The 14873-nt window shown below is 43.4% G+C and overlaps 2 protein-coding genes, 1 long non-coding RNA gene and 1 pseudogene across 3 annotated transcripts; 2 read left to right on the top strand and 2 right to left on the bottom strand.

Moving 5' to 3' along the window:
• Positions 1-1041: 1041 nt before the first annotated feature.
• Positions 1042-2526, bottom strand: LOC102957376 (40S ribosomal protein S8-like). The gene is given in 2 exon segments (XM_042978100.1): positions 1042-1740; positions 2503-2526. Coding segments are annotated over 2 exon segments (651 nt in total). The 5' UTR covers positions 2512-2526; the 3' UTR covers positions 1042-1098.
• Positions 2527-3474: 948 nt separating this feature from the next.
• Positions 3475-4413, top strand: LOC102963462 (olfactory receptor 7D4-like). The gene has a single exon (XM_007079381.1). It carries the CDS (start codon positions 3475-3477, stop codon positions 4411-4413), a length of 939 nt encoding a protein of 312 aa, XP_007079443.1.
• Positions 4414-7466: 3053 nt separating this feature from the next.
• LOC102963741 lies at positions 7467-13656 on the top strand (annotated as a pseudogene).
• A 546-nt stretch (positions 13657-14202) lies between these two features.
• LOC122236570 lies at positions 14203-14853 on the bottom strand. Its single transcript, XR_006214645.1, has 2 exons — positions 14761-14853; positions 14203-14386 (listed from the first exon to the last, which is right to left on the bottom strand). It is a non-coding gene; the product is annotated as an uncharacterized LOC122236570 (long non-coding RNA).
• Positions 14854-14873: the final 20 nt, after the last annotated feature.

Below are 14873 nucleotides of genomic sequence, written 5' to 3'. Positions count from 1 at the left end.
TCCCTTGATGAACAACTGCCCATCCTTACTCTTGCAGTTCAAGAATACAATTTCAGAAAAGACTTTTCTATGCAACTCCCCAGACAAAATTGGTCCTCAATAATTGTTTCTCTCTTTAATTAATCACACTCTCTAGGCATTAGTAATAACAAGGGCCTCTTTCAATCATGCATAAAGTAAACATTTACTGTCATGTTACCTTTGCCTTTTAAAGTTTTTGCCTTTTAAGTTTTTTTTTTAATGTTTATTTATTTTTGAGAAAGAATGAGCAGGGGAGGAGCACAGAGAGAGAGAGAGAGAGAGAGAGAGAGAGAGAGACAGAGAATCCAAAGCATGCTCTATGCTGTCCGTGTAAAGCCCAATGTGGGTCTTGAAGCCACCAACTGTGAGATCATGACCTGAGCCAAAGTCGGACAACAACTAACTGACGGAGCCACCCAGGCACCCCTTTGCCTTTTAAGTTAAAAAAATTTTTTTTTAATGTTTATTTATTTTTGAGAGAGAGAGGGAAAGAGAGAGAGAGAGAGAGAGAGAGAGAGAGAGAGAGAGAGAGAGAGAACATGAGCAGGGGAGGGGCAGAGAGAGAGACAGACACACACACAGAATCTCAAACAGGCTCCAGGCTCTGAGCTGTCAGCACAGAGCCCGACCTGGGGCTGGAACCCACTAACCTGAGATCATGACCTGAGCAGAAGTGAGATGCTTAACCGACTTAGCCACCCATATATATATATACATATACATATATACATATATATATATATTTTAACTTCTATGAATATATAGAAGTTTATATATATATATATATATACACTTAAAAAATTTTTTTATATTTATTTATTTCTGAGACAGAGACAGAGCATGAGCAGGGGAGGGACACAGAGAGAGGGAGACACAGAATCAGAAGCAGGCTCCAGGCTCTGAGCTGTCAGCACAGAGACCGACGCGGAGCTCGAACTCACAAACCGTGAGATCATGACCTGAGCCGTAGTCAGTCGCTCAACTGACTGAGCCACCCAGGCGCCCCATACTTTTTTTTTTTTTACAGGGCATAATAAACACCTTTATTACATGACCGAAGATAGGAAGGAGGAAGATTTATTTGCCTTTCCGGGCTTTGATTTTCCTCAGATAGAACTCTAGCTCCTTGCCCTCCAGCACATAGCCATCTGCTTGGCCACACTGGCCTGGTCTTGAAGCGATGCATGCAAGAAGCTTGCCCTGCTGGAACCGCTCCTCCAGAAGACTGCTTATTTTGGCATTCTTTTTCCTTTCATCATATTTCTTCTGAATTTTCTTTGATCGTTTTTTGTTTAAAATCTCCTCTTCCTCGGGAGTCAGCTTGACCCCCTTCTTGTGGCCCAGGGGCAGTGCATAGTGAGACTCGTACCACTGCCGGTACTGTGTGCTATCAATGAGCACGATACGTTTCTTCACCAAGGTCTTGGCGCGGACCAGTTCGTTGTTGGATGCATTGTAGACAACATCAGTAATCTTTGTTTTGCGCGTACAACACTCAGAGCCCCAGGAGAAGTTGCCCCCGTCCAGCCTCAAGACACGCTCCTTCTTACTGCCTCCCCGAATTCGGACTGCAGGTATACGGCGGGGGCCAATCTTAGTGTCGGCAGCGGGGCGTCCCAGCTCCTACTTCCACGTCTCGTGCTAGGGCTTTCTCTTGCCCCCGGTCTTGCGGTGCTTGTGCCAGTTGTCCCGAGAGATGCCCATAGCTCTCGGCGCTGGCTGTGAAAGGGTTAAAGATATTTTTTAGTCTTTTAATTTTTTTTGAGAGAGAGGGAGAGAGAGCATGCATAAGCTGGGGAGAGAGAGAGAGAGAGAGAGAGAGAGAGAGAGAGAATCTCAAGCATGCTCCAGGCCCAGGGTGGCATAGAGCCCTATGTGGGGCTTGATCCTGTGACTGGAAGATCATGACCTAAGCCGACACCAAGAGTCAGATGCCTAACTGACTGCGCCACCCAGGTGCCCCAATTTTTGCTATTTTTGATGAAATCTATTGATTATTTTTCCACAATTAAAGTGCTAAGTTTTAATATAACACACCCCTGCTCTAGAGTGAGTGCACATGAGCACACGCTCCCATACAAGTTTCGTGTTTTGCTTTAATGTGTGTGTGCTTTTGTTTCACCTTTTTTAAAAATCTATGTAGTCCACCTGCTCTTCCCTGTTCTTGGATGAGTCCACTTGGCAGATGGTATTTGAAAGAGGGAGGCATAGGATCTTCATTAATAAGAAGTACTTGAGGGTGTTCAAAAGAGCTACCAGGCCTGCTGTGTTTATAATGATCCGAGTTCCATCTCTGATGGCTCTCTCAGTTTAATATTGATAAGCAATAGCCATATAAGACAGACAGACCATAGTGATGGTAAGGACAGAATCTCACATTTATCAAGTGTCCACAGAATGTCACAAGCATCACAGTAGAAACATTACATGCATCATCTCATTTACTTCACTCACCAGGCTTATGGTGTAGGGAACACTTACCACTTCCATGTGGGGGGGTGTAGTATCTGCACCTATGAGAGATTAACTTTCTCAGGGTCACACAGAGAGTAAGTTGGTAGACCAAATTTCTATCCCAGCAAGTCCGACTCAGATCCTATGTTCTAAACCACAGCTGTATGCTGTATTTTGGGAGAGTTGTGTACCAAAAGTAAGAAGGAATAGGTTGATTTAAAAAAGCTATCATTTATTGACCAAAAAACTATCATTTATTTACTGCACACGAGCCCTTTGAATCCTCAAAGAAGTTAATATCCATAACCACATATTTAGAATGAAAAATAATAAGACAATAGCTATGTCACATTGATATGAAGCATAAAATTAAGGCGATTTGACTTGAGAATACACATTGAGTAACTAGTATACAGGTCTTTGAATAGTGGAGATTATCAAAGAAAGACATTCAATGTCTTCAGTTATTTTGAATGGTCATAGAAGAAATTGGTTTATGTACATGGCTTCAAATAGAATTAGACCAGTGAATAGGAGATAAAAAGAGATGTCTGCTAAATTTTTAAAAGGATACCTAAGAACATTTAGATTGGAAATGAGCTACCATTTGACTGAGTGAATCTTACCTTTGGAAGAACTAATGGAGGGCGAAGGATGTCCACCTAAAGGTGGTATTAGAAGGGCGCCTGGGTGGCTCAGTCGGTTACTGACTGAGTAGGCATTTGACTTTGGCTCAGGTCACGATCTCACAGTTCATGAGTTCAAGCTCTGCGTTGGGCTCTGTGCTGACAGCTCAGAGCCTGGAGCCTGCTTCGGATTCTGTGTCTCCCTCTCACTTTGCCCCTCCCCTGCTCATGCTCTCTTTCTCCTTCAAAAATAAATAAACATTAAAAAAAATTTTTAAAGATGGTATTATAAAGGTAATGACTGGCTGATGTCCCAGTTGGCTAGGCACTAAATATTTCTTTTCACTCCTTCTCTAGCAGACACATCAGACACATGGAAGCAGGAAACCATACCAGAGTATCAGAATTCTTCCTCCGGGGCCTCTCAGATGACCCAGAACTGCAGCCCCTCCTCTTTGGCTTGTTTCTGTTCATGTACCTAGTCACTGTGCTAGGAAACCTGCTCATCATCCTGGCCATCCTCTCTGACTCCAACCTCCATACCCCCATGTACTTCTTCCTCTCTAACCTGTCCTCTGTTGACATCTGTTTCATTTCCACCACTGTCCCGAAGATGCTGGTAAACATCCAGGCACAGAGCAAAGACATCTCCTACCCTGGATGCCTCACTCAGCTGTATTTTTTTATGATTTTTGCTGGAATGGATGGTTTCCTCCTGACCGTGATGGCCTATGACCGGTTTGTGGCCATCTGCCACCCCCTGCACTACACAGTCATTATGAACCCACGACTCTGTGGCTTGCTGGTTCTGGTGTGTTGGCTCATCATTTTCTGGGTCTCCCTGATTCATGTCCTACTGGTGAGGCGGCTGACCTTCTGTACAGGTACGGAAATTCCACATTTCTTCTGTGAAGTGGTTCAGATTCTCCAGGTAGCCTGCTCTGACACCCGTATCAATAATATCTTCTTGTATGTGTCGACTGCCATACTGGGTGTGTTTCCTCTGACTGGGATCTTCTTTTCCTACTCTCTGATCGTCTCCTCTTTAATGAGAATGTCCTCTGCAGCAGGAAAATATAAAGCATTTTCAACCTGTGGCTCACATCTCTCTGTGGTCTCCTTGTACTATGGGGCAAGCTTGGGGCTCTATCTCAGTCCTGCTGGGATCCATTCTTCCCAGAGAATCCCAGTTGCCTCAGTGATGTACACTGTGGTCACCCCCATGCTGAACCCCTTCATCTACAGCCTCAGGAACAAGGATGTGAAGGGGGCCCTGAGAAGACTCCATAGTCGTGGAGCCCTTTGTCCATGATGGGCCACTGGCCTCAGAACCAAGTAGACATTGTGAGCTCCAAAAGGCAAATAATTGTGCATATAAATCTCTTGGTTTTCTTCCTCCCCTAAAAGACATGCCTCACTTCTTCTATTCTCAAAGTCCCCATGACTTTGCCTTCATTTGGTTTTGGTTTTGTATTAGTTTCTCCTCAATAATCTCTTCAGTAATTCCTTTTTTCGTTTGTCTTCCCCGTTTGCAGCCCATAACATTCTATCTTTGGTTAGCTTTCCTACAGTCATTCCTGAGATTTTTAATACTTGATGTGAAGAACTTATAGCAAGTGCCTGCATGGTTTCCTCCCAAAACTGTCTTCTCAAATGCTGACATCCTTCACCTTAATTTGGGTGTAAGTTTGTTTCTCCCTGGGGGAAACAGAATGGAAACCATACAATAGTCATAACCAAAGTGCTTGCCATATCAAGACTGTGCTTGTTGATCTACATCTGTAAATTTATGTATTTGACATTTACTTAAGATATTTTCCCTCTTTTTCAAAAATATTGAGATTGGGATGGATCCCAACATGGAAAGCTGAATATGATCCCATGCTCCTAAGTTTGCTATCTTAGTGTTCCTGAAAACACTGATGTGGATTTTCAACTTTAAGAGTAGGGATCTTGATTTGAAACCTCATTTGTTCAGGTTTGTAGGTAACATATTGCATAGGATATCACTGAGATATTGCCTCATATTTGTCTTTCTTCTGCCTTCTTTCCTTCCTTTCTTCTTGCTCTCTGCCCATTTCATGTTCTATTGGACCTTTATTTCCCCATTATTGTGGTTTTAAGATATGCCCCCAAGATCCTAAAACATGTAATAATGATTACAATAGACTAAGACTATTTTGGGGGGAGACTATTCATAGTAGGTATTATCAGGAGTTGTAGTTACACACTTGTGAATTGTATTCAGAACTCACTTCACTTGTTAAAAAGAATTTTGATAGAAATGAGTCTGCAGTGAAGAATGGAGTAGTAGAAGATATCAGCATTTCTCCTTCATTCCCCGGGATCCTTTTACTTTCTCCACCGCATAACAATGTTATGACTGCCAATGTTCAGCAACAGGTGCATGGGGGTAGAAGTAACAGGGAAGTATGCCCCAGCATGGACAGATCTTGATGGAGAGGTGTGAGGTATACCATCTTCTTTACTCCTTAGCTGTGATAATTCTCATATTTCCATTTTGTGCCAATTTCCAGTATTTTCCCACAGGATGAAAACTCTGCTCACTTGTTGTGGGAGCTGACTTATGGTATGCTTTATTGGATATATTTTGTTCCCTGTATCACTTCTCCTGTCTCTAACCCATGTCCTTGTTCCTTACTTCTCCCAGTAAAGCACTTGCACATGAATCATTGGCTCAGTGTCTGTTTCTGAGGACCCTTAATGAAGTCAGGTGGTAAAGACTGTGAAGGGAATTAAAACAATATCATAGTTGGAGTTTTTGGTTTTGGGACAAAACCAAACTGAACAAAAAACAAGTATTGGAGATATATCTATATCTATATCGATACCAATATCGATATAGATATATATACATACATACATAGTTAGATCTTGAAATTACTGAAAAAAATAATAATTTTTCAATAATATTGGGGTGGCTTCAATTCACTTTGATTCCATTAAGTTTCTAGCAGTGTGTAATTATTGTCTAATTTGTAATTTGTCCCTACAAATTGAGGAGGGGACCAAAGAGGTAAACATGATTGTAATACGGAGTGGTGAGCATAATAATGTTGGTGTATAAAAGAACCTGATGAAAAGAAAGGTAAAAAGTTTTCAAGTCATCTTGAGTAATTCCAGAGAAAATATTTAAAAATTTATTTCATGAGGGGTGCCTGGGTGGCTCAGTAGGTTAAGTGTCCAACTTTGGCAAAAGTCATGATCTCATGGCTCATGAGTTCAAGTCCCATGTTAGGCTCTGTGCTGAACATCTTGGGGCCTGGAGTCTGCTTCGGATTCTCTCTCTCTCTCTCTCTCTCTCTCTCTCTCTGTCTCTCTCTCTCTCCCCCTCCCACCTTGTGCTCTGTCTCTCAAAAAATGAATAAATGTTAACAAAATTTTTAAAATTTATTTAATGAAATTGAGGTATAATTTGCATACCATTAAATTCACCCATTCAAAATGTAAATTCAATAATTTTAGTAAACAGAGAGTTATGCAACCATCACCACAATGCAGTTTTAGAACATTTCTAACACTCCAAAATGTTCCCTTGTCTCCATTTGCAGTTAATGTCCACTCCCACCTAGTCCTAGGCAATGCCTTATCTGCTTCCTGTCTCTATAAATTGGCCTTTTCTAGATATTTTATGTAAATGGAATCATATAATATGTGGTCTTTTGATTCTGGCTTCTTTCACTTAGCGTAACGATTTTTGAGGGTTATCTATGTAGAAAACACATATCAGCATTTTGTTTCTTATGTTTGCAGAATAATACTCACATGTATAAATAAATGTCGCCCTATTTATCCAGAGTTGGTAGACACTTGGATATTCCAGCTTGGGGTTATGATGGATGAACTTTTGCATGTGTGTCTCTGTGTTGACACGTGTTTTCATTTCTTTGGGGTAGACAACTCATGGTGTAATTACTGAGTCACATGGTAAATTTACATTTCATTTGTAAGAATCTGCTAAACTGCTTTTTCAAAGTGGCTTCCCTACTTTGCATTCCCCCAAGAAATGAGTGATGATCCACATTTTCCACATCATCACCAACACTTGGGATTCAGCAAAAACTTCTTGTGGGAGAATACACTGAGCACTGAGCACCAAATGATCACTAGAAGTTTAACTGGAGAATGGGTTGGGTAGGAAGTAGAGAGGAGAGTGGGAACTAGAGGAGAAAGGAACCACATACACATTAACATGGAGAAATTCAAGACCGAGGCGTTTCAGGAGGGTATACGGAACTGATGACTGAGTTACTGGAAATAAGTCTAGATATGTGGACAGAGGACAGACTATTGAGAGTCTACTTTGACATATTAAGGATTTGAAAGCAATGGAGCACTGGCGCCATGCGTAAACACAGGTGTAGCATGAGGACCTTAGGATTACTCTGAGTGGGAGAAAGTGGAGGCAGAGGGGACAGTTAGGAGATGGTTGAAGTGGTCGAAGGGAGAGATGATGAATGATGAGGCTGTGACCTAGCCAGTGGCAATAAAGTGGGCAGATTTTGGAAGAGAGGTGTATTAATTTTCTTTTGAAGCTGTAACATGTTGCCATTAAGCTGAGTGGCTTAAAATGACACACATTTATTATTTTATATTTCTGGAGGTCAGAAGTCTAAAATGCATCAGCAGGGCTGCTTCTCTCTGGAGGTGCTTGAGAAAGTTTGTTTCCTTGCCTTTTCCAAATTCTAGAGACACCCCCCCCCCCCCGCCCCATTTGTGGGAGTTTCAGCAAAATCCCAGAAGAGCCTGAGAATGCAAAGGGGCATTTTGAAAAAGTAGACCTGTGCCCGGGTGGTCAGTTCCCTGACCGTGGTCCCAGGTACACACCTGGAAACAGCCATAACCCCATGTGGACTTGGCTACAGCCCCATTTGGCCATGGCACCAGCAAAATCCCTCAGGCCCTGGAAGGAGACACATCCACCCATGCCTCAGGTAACAGGTCTGCTGACCTCACTCTGAGAGGCAGACTTGAACAGCCAGCCTATGACCCAGCTCTAGTCTCTCTCAGTTGTGGTCTTCCCACAGAGGAATCCAGAAGGACTGGTGTCCATCTGTGTCCCTGTAGATTTTGAAGCAGCCCACAACCCAGGTCCAGACTCTGAGCCATGATGTAGGAAGAATCATGCCCACAGAGGGACCGAGGGGGAGCCCCATCCATCAGTGCCCACTGAGGCAGGCCTACAGGACTCGGTCATGGATGTGGAACCTAAGGCAGCTCTATGACATGGCTGCAGCCCCTCTGAGCTGCGTTGTGGAGCTATTCACACATGGCTAGTGAGAGAGCCATACCTTTCCACACAACTGGGAAAATAGCCAAGCTAATGAGGGACCATAAGGCAAGCCGAGGGTCAAGCACAAGCTAGCACAACACCCCCCCACCAAACCCTGCCCTCCCCCCACCCCGAGGTGGGATGTGTGTAATATTCCACAGGCACTCCTGGCTGCCCAAGAACAAAGGAAAGGAAAGAAAACAAATGGTTAACTGACACAGATCACAGTCAAACAGGACAGGAATCTCCATTAGTTTACAAATGTCTTAGTAAGTTACAAGAAAAAGGCAATCTTATCAATAGCTTAATCTCCAGAAACCTGTGTACTCAGTTTCCTAGAGCCCTGATATCACCCTCCCCTCCAAAGTGATAGGGGGAACAAAGGCAAGAAGGAGATGACAGGTAAAATTAAATTTCTTTATAACCAGCAGCCCAGTAACAAATGCTTGAGGCAAATACAGAGTATAACAGTTCTCCAGCAACTTCCTACTGTCTTAATGTTAATGCATTACTAGAGGGAAAACACCCTTAGCTTGACAATAGCAAGACCCCTGGCATCTTGTGAGTCCTCTTTAACACGTAAAAGTCCTTCAGGAGGCCCTCCTTTTGCCTTTACCTCCCCCAACTCCACAGTATATAACCTGCCACTCTTCACAACCCCAGTGCAGCTCTTTCTGCCTATGGATCCTGTCCCTGTGCTTTAATAAAACCACTTTTTTTTGCACCAAGTTGTCTCAAGAATTCTTTCTTGGAAATAGGCTCTGGACCCCCCACCACTCCAAAACCCCACCACTGCCACCTGTGGACCCTGAAGACCCTGTGCCAGCCCTGACCAAAGTCCTGGAGGCAGTCCTGTCTTCCCAGGACCCAGATAAGGTCTTTTTCCTTATTAATAGGATTTCCAACCACAGGCCTTTCTACAGATCCAGGAGCTGTGGTATCACATGGTTCCAACCCCACTCAACTATGATCCCAGAGGCAAAGCCACCATCCCTGAAACCCAGCAGAAGATCTTTATCTAGTGAAAGAAGCCTCTAAATTAGATGGAAAGAAGTGTTTGCTCCTTCAAACGCACAGACCCTAATACTAATCCCACCTGTCTGCATACACTACCAGCTGACCTGTGAAGAAGGCCAAGCTGAACACCTACCGCATAACATACAACAAATATTACCTAACATTATATATTTACCATGACACATTAAAACATATAAAGCTACCATAATCAAGAGTGCGTAACGCACATACATAAATATATTAATATATTACTAGTACACAAGAGTTCTCGAAACCAATGTGTCCGACTTCTGGCTCAGGTCACGATCGCACAGTTTGTGAGTTCGAGCCTCGCGTTGGACTCCATGCTGACAGCTAGAGCCTGGAGCCTGGAGCCTGCTTCAGATTCTCCCTCTCTCTCTCTCTCTCTCTCTGCCCCTCCCCCATTCATGCTCTGTCTTTCTCTCTCTAAAATAAATAAACATTAAAAAAATTATAATAATTGTTTTTTAAATAAGGACGGAATTCCAATTCAGTATGCCAAACGGTTTATCAATAAGTCGTCCTAAAACAATTAGCCATGTTCTCTGGAGGAAAAAAATGTGACTGGATCCACTATCACACACTACATGTCAAAATAAATTCCATTCAGATGAGAGATTTAAATGCCGTTAAATATGTTTAAGAAGAAAATTATAAAATCTGAATAAAATCTACAGTTTGAAGAGACTTTTTAAATCCAAGCAGGAAATGCAGATAGTCTTGTAAAAACTGCAGAATTGCAGATGGATTCAATGGAATTTTTTCTGGCCATTGTTTTGGTGTCTGTTCCATGAGACAACCAAACTTATTTTGACACCAAAAATGATGATTCTGAGAGAGGGACATCAAATGACTTCCTAAAATTTACAGATGGAATCAAGGCCAGAAAGAAAAACCATTACTACCTGGCTCCCAGTCCTCTACTTAGAATTCTAGACCACACTGCCTTTCCCACAAAAAAAAATCTGCTGATACTGAAATTTGTGAAGAGTGTGTGACTCACCTTGTTGTAGGTCGTGTTAGGATGTCCCTGGAAGGGGACAGCCCTCTCGCCAGCGCGCCCGAAGAAACTGGAGGGCAACCAATCACCGAGCGCCAGCACAACCCAACGGAAAGCCCCGAGCAACTCGCCAGAACGAACTGAAGGTCAACCAGTTACCGAGCAACAGCACAACCTGGCACGAAAGAAAGACCCACCCGAACCTAAACCCGGAACTGCTGCAGCTTAAAAACCCTACCCCACCATACCCGGGGCGACTTCCCTGACTCCTCTCACTCCTTGAGTCACGGAACCTCGCCCCGAACCTTAGTTCCCAATAAAGCCTTAACCTGCAAAAATTCTTTTTGACTCTAACTCCTATCTTTACCCCGCCCAACGCCTGACACTAACAGGTCATGATCACTTATGAACTTCGGAAAGCAAAAACAGGATCAAAACAAGTTTATTATGGCCGGGCCAGACAGGGAAATACAACAGGTCCCGAAAGTCTGGCCCCGAACAAGCTTTGGGAATGTCTCATAAAGGCTGTATCGACCACTCGGGTTGCAAAGGGTGGCAGTTTGAAAGGGCGGGCACCAATCACACAGTGTTGTACGTCTTTAAAATATGAGGCGGGCACCAATCACACAGTCCTGAAGAATTTTAAAATATAACTTGTTGACTCTAGCTAGTTGAATGCTGAATCATGTTGTTCACAATATTAGTCTTCTAACTAGTTCGAAGAGAATGCGGTGCCTGAGAATGGGGAAGGGTGATTATGCCAAGCAGGTTTCAAGAAGCTCAAACAAGCAGTTAAGAGGGAGTTTTATCTCTCAGTAACTCAGCAAATGTGGTTTTAAGCAGAACTAATATTTTGGGAACAGGAGAAACACTTCTATGAAAGCCCAAAACAAACACTGGTTCAGCATCTCACACTCTGTGGTCCTTCTAAGCTTACACAGGTCATAGTTTACTCTTGGGCTACAGGAGGCTAGCTATGTTTGTCCTTTACAACCTGAATCAGTCAACCAACAAACTCAAGAGCAGAGTCCTATAGAAATTCACACTGCTGAAGATGTTCCAATTGCTGCAGAAGTGCATGCAATTTCTGAAGATTATGATATAGAGACAGAAAACAATTTCTTGATAGTCTCCACAACCAAACTGAAGGGGAGACTCCAGCTAAGCTTTCCAAAATTCTTGGCAAGAGCCAAGCTTTGAATGTGATGGCCCAGCAGAAGTAGCCTTTACTGAGAGCTAATAGCAGTGGCATCTAGAAATGTGAACTTTGTGAGTTCAACAGTAATGAGGGAGCATAAGGCAAGCTGAGGGCAAAGTAGAGGCTAACAGCACCTCTCCCCTCCCCCCCCCCCAGGTGGGATATGTGTGATGATCCTCAGACACTCCTGGCTGCCTAAGAGCAAAGGAAAAGGACAGAAAACAAATGGTTAAACTGACAGGGGTCTCCTTCAGTTTACAGATAACTTAGTAAACTGCAAGAAAAAGGCAATCTTATCCATAGCCTAATCTCTAGAAACCTATAGACTCTGTTTCCTGGAGCCCTAATATCACCCTCATCAAGATGTAAGGGGGGTTTAAGTGCTTGCCATGGTGATGTGGGAAACTAAGGCAAATGAAAAATCAAATTCCCGGGGCACCTGGGTGGCTCAGTCGGTTGAGCATCTGACTTTGGCTCAGGTCATGATCTTGCAGTTCGTGAGTTTGAGCCCCGCGTCAGGCTCTGTGCTGACAGCTCAGAGCCTGGAGCCTGCTTCGGATTCTGTGTCTCCCTCTCTCTACCCCTTCCCCACTCATGCTCTGTCTCTCAAAGATGAATAAACGTTAAAAAAAATTAAAAAAAAATTAAATTCCCTTATGGCCAACAGCCCACTGACAAGTCCTTGAAACAGGCAGAGTGACCTCCCTCTAGGCGCTCAGCTGCCTTGATGATGACACTTTGCTAGGGGCAAAAGGGTATCTTGGCTTAACATTATCCTGTTTGCCCCGCCCCAACCAGGATCCTGTGAGTCTCTTTAAACACATAAAAATTCCTTTGCAAACCTCCTTTTTCTTTAACCCCTGAGTATATATTGGAAATTACACTCCAAGCATATGGCCCCTGATATACATCTGAAGGCTCTCATGGCTGAGGTTTTACTAACAGTAATAAATGATGTTTTCCTAACAACAACCAGCCCCTCAAGATCCTGGAAACCTTGCTTCCAAAATACCTTAGAGACTTTCTCTATCCCTGACCCCCTCCCAACCTGAGGATATATAATGAGTTACCCATCACGACCCCAGTACAGCTCTTCATGCCCATGGGTCTTGTGCCTGTGCATTAATAAAATCACTGTTTTGCACCAAAGACATCTTCCAGAAGTCTTTCTTGACTGTTGGCTCTGAACCCCACCATTACTCCCAAAACCCGATCAGCAAATATTTTCCTGATTTAAATCAGCATATGATCCTGAAGCATAAGTGTACTGGTTCAGATGTGTGTCAAGCATGCAAGGACAGTTTCTCTACCAATGTGCTTCTGATCGAACATGCAAACTGCGTGAAGACGAGCCCTACATTTATTGATACTGTGACTATAAAACAGTGATTTTTGAGAACCTCAGCCAGCACACTGCAGACACCCATTTTATTGACCACCTTTATTGGTGTGAGCTGCACAATGTACAGTTCTCCTCATGCAGTGACCTCGACCTACATTTCCGGGAGCACAGCTGTGATGAATGGTACTTGTGTCAGTTTTGTGAGCATAAAACAGTCGATCCAGAAGACGTCCACACCCATGTGGTAAGTGGACATAACTAAAGAGTTAATCATAAATATAACCACGGAGAAGATGGACAGCTACAGCCTTTTCAGCAAAATTACTTCTGACAAATGTAAAAACTTCTTTGTATGTCAAGTATGTGGTTTTCGGAGGAGACTTCTGGCAAATGTTAACAGGTGTGTTGCTACAGAGATACTTAAATTTCTCCTCATGCTTGTGATGACTGGGAAAGGCTTTTCAAGGATGCTAGAATATTGCAAACAGTTGAATTCACATTTATCTGAAGGGGTTAACTTATGTCAATATGGTGAATATTCGACAAGACCAACTGAAGAACTTAATATTCATCTAGATTTCAAGCACTAAGCTGACTTACCTTATAAATGTAGTGACTGCTTTATGGGGTTTAGGAAGTGAGAGAGAATTAAGAAGTCACCTTCAAGTCCATGAGACAACTTGATTACTTTCTTTAACTTCCATAATGTTAATGTAAAATAATAAATTTGAGTTTTATGGGGATGTTTAAAAAAACAAATGTTTGTACAGTAAAAGATGAAACATTAGGGGTGCCTGGGTGGCTCAGTTGGATAAGCATCTGACTCGATTTTGGCTCAGGTCATGATCACACCGTCCTGAGATCAAGCCCCCCATTTGGGCTCCAAACTGGACATGGAGCCTGCTTAAGATGATCTCTCTCTCCCTCTGACCCTCCTCCGCGCTCTCTCTCTCTCTCAAATAAAAGATGAAACTTTAACATAGCAACCGAGATGACCAGTTCTATAGATACATAAAACACATTTGATGATGCACATGAAAACGATGTTTCTCTTTTTATTGAAGAATAATTGACATACAATACTGGATTAGTTGCAGGCATACACATAACGCTTTGATATACATACACATCATGAAAGGGTCACCACAGTAAGTGTAGTTAGCATCTGTCAACATACAAAGGTGTTACAGTGTTACATTGACCATATTCCAAATATGGGTACGCTATATCTCTTGTCTTCATTATTTTATTTGTAACTCAAAGACTGTATCTCTTATCCCCTTCACCCATTTCCTCCATTCCCTCCCATTCCCCTCCACTAAGTCTTGAATAGATGTGACACTCAGTCCTGCACAAAGGCCATCCAATGAAAACCACAGCAAACGTGATTAGGGGAGCAACTTTATAACCATGCCTGAAGAGAAGAATGCCTGGTATCAGTGCGATCTCACAAAAACAGATATGCATATTTGACACAGAAAAAGGAAAGATTTACAGGAACTGTCATAACAATGAAAGCAAGGCATCAACGACTAGACTTTAGCGTCGTGTCCAACGTAAATGACAATGAGGAAATCAAGGCCTAGAGACGGGATGGACTGAATGCGGTAGACAGACTATGTGATGGACTCTCGGGCTTAACGATAAGGGACGTGCAAGGAGGCCGGCAGGAAACCATTTACTGCACAGGCTGTGGGGTGAACCCATTGGCGCCCCGCGGGGAACTGGCCTCGCCCCCCGCCCACCCCCTCCCCGCCCCCGACCCCACCCGTAGCCGCGCCCCCATACCTGGTTCCGGCCCCAGCCTTGTCCTCCGGGCAGGATCCAGGCCTCAGGCCCAGCGCGAAGCCCACGCTCGAGGGAAGCCCAGTTCCGCCGTCTGAGGTGGAAGTCCCGCCCCT

This window comes from Panthera tigris, chromosome A2 (assembly GCF_018350195.1).
Source record: "Panthera tigris isolate Pti1 chromosome A2, P.tigris_Pti1_mat1.1, whole genome shotgun sequence".
Lineage (NCBI taxonomy): Eukaryota > Metazoa > Chordata > Mammalia > Carnivora > Felidae > Panthera > Panthera tigris.
The sequence above is the reverse complement of the archived record's forward strand: the minus strand, read 5'-3'. Positions and strand labels throughout refer to the sequence as shown.

What these genes read in the sequence shown, in the direction of transcription:
- LOC102963462 (XM_007079381.1), top strand. Translation starts at nt 3,475, where the DNA reads ATGGAAGCAGGAAACCATACCAGAGTATCAGAATTCTTCCTCCGGGGC.